This window comes from Polypterus senegalus, chromosome 8 (assembly GCF_016835505.1).
Source record: "Polypterus senegalus isolate Bchr_013 chromosome 8, ASM1683550v1, whole genome shotgun sequence".
In the NCBI taxonomy this organism is placed as follows: domain Eukaryota; kingdom Metazoa; phylum Chordata; class Cladistia; order Polypteriformes; family Polypteridae; genus Polypterus; species Polypterus senegalus.
Window position 1 is genome coordinate 127,211,168 of NC_053161.1, and position 2,595 is coordinate 127,213,762.

The following is a 2,595-nucleotide window of genomic DNA, read 5'->3' on the forward strand; positions in this document are numbered from 1 at the left end:
TCGTCGTCATCAAAAAAAAAAAAAAAATCCCCAGACCTGACTAATCAATCTACATAACTTGAACGGTAACATTGATTTATAAACGTAACGCAGATGTTATTGAAATTATTGGGGTGTATGCGTGATGTTACTGTCGCAAGTAACTTAAAAATATTAACGAGGAAACGGGAAGAAAATTAATAAAATCATTATATTGGTATAAGGGCGAATTATTTCACATCCATATTTTCTTTTTGTTATATCAACACACTTGTGAATATTTGTTTTCAGTTCAGTAGAGTAATAATTGATTTACTGTAATAATGACTTAGGACCCTAGTGGAATTTAGGTATCTAAATAAATAGAAAAAAGGATCCATTAGTCTGTGTGTAACTATTACTGCCTCCTATATCCAGCATACACGTGAAACAAGGGATCGCTGCGGAAAATGTCATCCTCTTTAGACACCGGCGTTACACTCAAAGCGCTGAGAAATGCGTTAGACCAGCTGGCTAAGTTTCTTGTCGTTTCTCTAAAAATAGCAAATGCCCATACTGTCGATTTTTACACCAATGGGATTTGGGACGAGTTTGTGGCAGTCTCACCAGAAAGTGTTCTGTCACTACTTGCTGAACAGAGTGACACTTGCAGCGTCGTTCGAGGAGGTGGGTTAACATTAGACGTCTTAAAGATAAGACGACAGCTAAATTCGATTTATATTAATGTGACATAAACTGTGTGGTTATTAGACTGGTTGAGAAAGTTAATTAAGGGAGAAAATGAATGCAAAAGTAATGAATCGGATGTTAAAATTTCACTCGGTTTAAAGGGCGTTACAAGTCCACATTAGTAACCGACTGGACTAGTTGAGTAACATAAAGGCACTATATAAGAAAGGTCAGGACAGTCTTTTTTAAGGCGAGAATGTTCACTTGATGTGGGTAGTGACATATAAATTAGTTCTGCAACTGTGTGATGGCCCGCGCGAATTCTAAAACTGTGGTGTTACAACAAGCTGATAAAAGAAGGAGTTGTCAGTAATGGAATGCACTCTGGGCCGTCTGGAGATGTTAGTGGAAAGGGGATTGATGACAAAATAGACTGTGAACAATGCTGCATAGCATCTCATGCCACACAGTACTTGTAGTGAATAGATTTTTCAGTAGAGGCGTGTCATTAAACGCTGCTGGGCTCCTTCTTACCTACCTGCAAAATACCTTTATACTTTCTCAGTGTGACTGCTCTCATATCTTTAGCAAGTCAGAAGTATTTTTTACTCGTTCTTGTTAACTTTATGTGTGTTTGAGAGGGCCTGTTGTTGTTATTGTTTATAATAATTCTTGTGCCTCTGTAAAAATCTAAAAAGGTACATTTCTAACTGGTACAAGTATCTATCTATCTATCTATCTATCTATCTATCTATCTATCTATCTATCTATCTATCTATCTATCTATCCTTAGTGATTTTAACTGGACTTTGACATAATTCTTTCCATGCCATTTTGTAATGCCTTCTTTTACATAAAGGTCCACATTTATTTATAGCACCTTGTATTTATTGAATTCATTGTTGAAATAATTCTGTAGGTTCATTGTGTCATTTTTAACAACACGGCACTATAAAAATAGCACTGATTCGTTCTTGACTTCTGGTTTTCATGGCAGGGCAAAATATCTTAATTGAAGAGTAGCTTTTTACACATTTCCCAACAAACACAATCATAAGGCACTTTAGTTCAAGTGAAACCGTGACTTGTATGTCTCTCACAAAAAGCTGTGGTAATACAATGACAATAGAATGAATGCAATATCATACATGCAACATAAATAAGATATTATTTGCAGGATAGTGCCATGATAATATAAAAAAATCCAAGCTGCAATGTTGCTTTTTTATCATTATGATTAGCTATTGAGTGGCTTTAGGACCTGCAAATGAATACTGTTTTTGAATCTACTGGTGTGAGTGTTAATGGTACAATACTGTTTACCAAATCAGTGGCAAAAGAAAAAATCTTGTCTTTTGTGCTGTATTTGTTTGGTGGTGGCATTGTGAATGAACAAGCAAGTGAATAAGAAAGATGTACTTTTATCGGTTTAAGAAAAGTGAGTACCTGCTATCAAATATATTTGAGTAGGACAGTGTTAACAAGCATTTTGAAAAATAAGAGGTGTGCCTGTGTGCACAATTAATCAGTAGTACATTTGTTATTTGTTTAAAAAAAAGTTTCAATCTGAAATTTATATGCAGATACATTATGCTGGTATCTACTGAAATCGTTATAGTGTGTATTTTTGGCCATACCAGCCTCTCTTGGCTGTAGTGTCAAAATTTGTGTCGGTATTGTAGGAAGAGAATTAATTTTAAGCTGTCCATCCCCTGGGAAAGGCAAAACAATGTAGGAAATGGGTGTATGATCACTCTGTTTATTAAACATCAGTTTTACCTTCAGCAATGCTGGTAAATCATTAAAGCAATCAATTGGTTCCCCAAATGATGACATCTTAAATGTAGGTTTAGTAAGGGAACTCTGTTTCACTTTCAGGCCAGGATGCCAGAAAGGTGAAGAGATTCATACAAAATATGAATGAAATTCATAAATTGCCAAAAGTCT

The 2,595-nt window shown here is 35.3% G+C and overlaps 1 protein-coding gene across 2 annotated transcripts in view; it reads left to right on the plus strand.

Annotated features, from left to right (window-relative positions):
- The first annotated feature begins 391 nt into the window (after positions 1–391).
- The window catches only part of mettl25 (methyltransferase like 25), a 142,157-nt gene continuing 139,953 nt past the window's right edge, over positions 392–2,595 (plus strand). For both annotated transcript variants that reach the window (XR_005634717.1, XM_039761766.1), the window contains exon 1: positions 392–645. Coding sequence is in view for 1 of the 2 variants with exons in the window: in XM_039761766.1 (XP_039617700.1) it covers positions 429–645 (217 nt within the window). In the remaining variant the exon portion in view is untranslated. The remainder of the gene's footprint in view (positions 646–2,595) is intronic.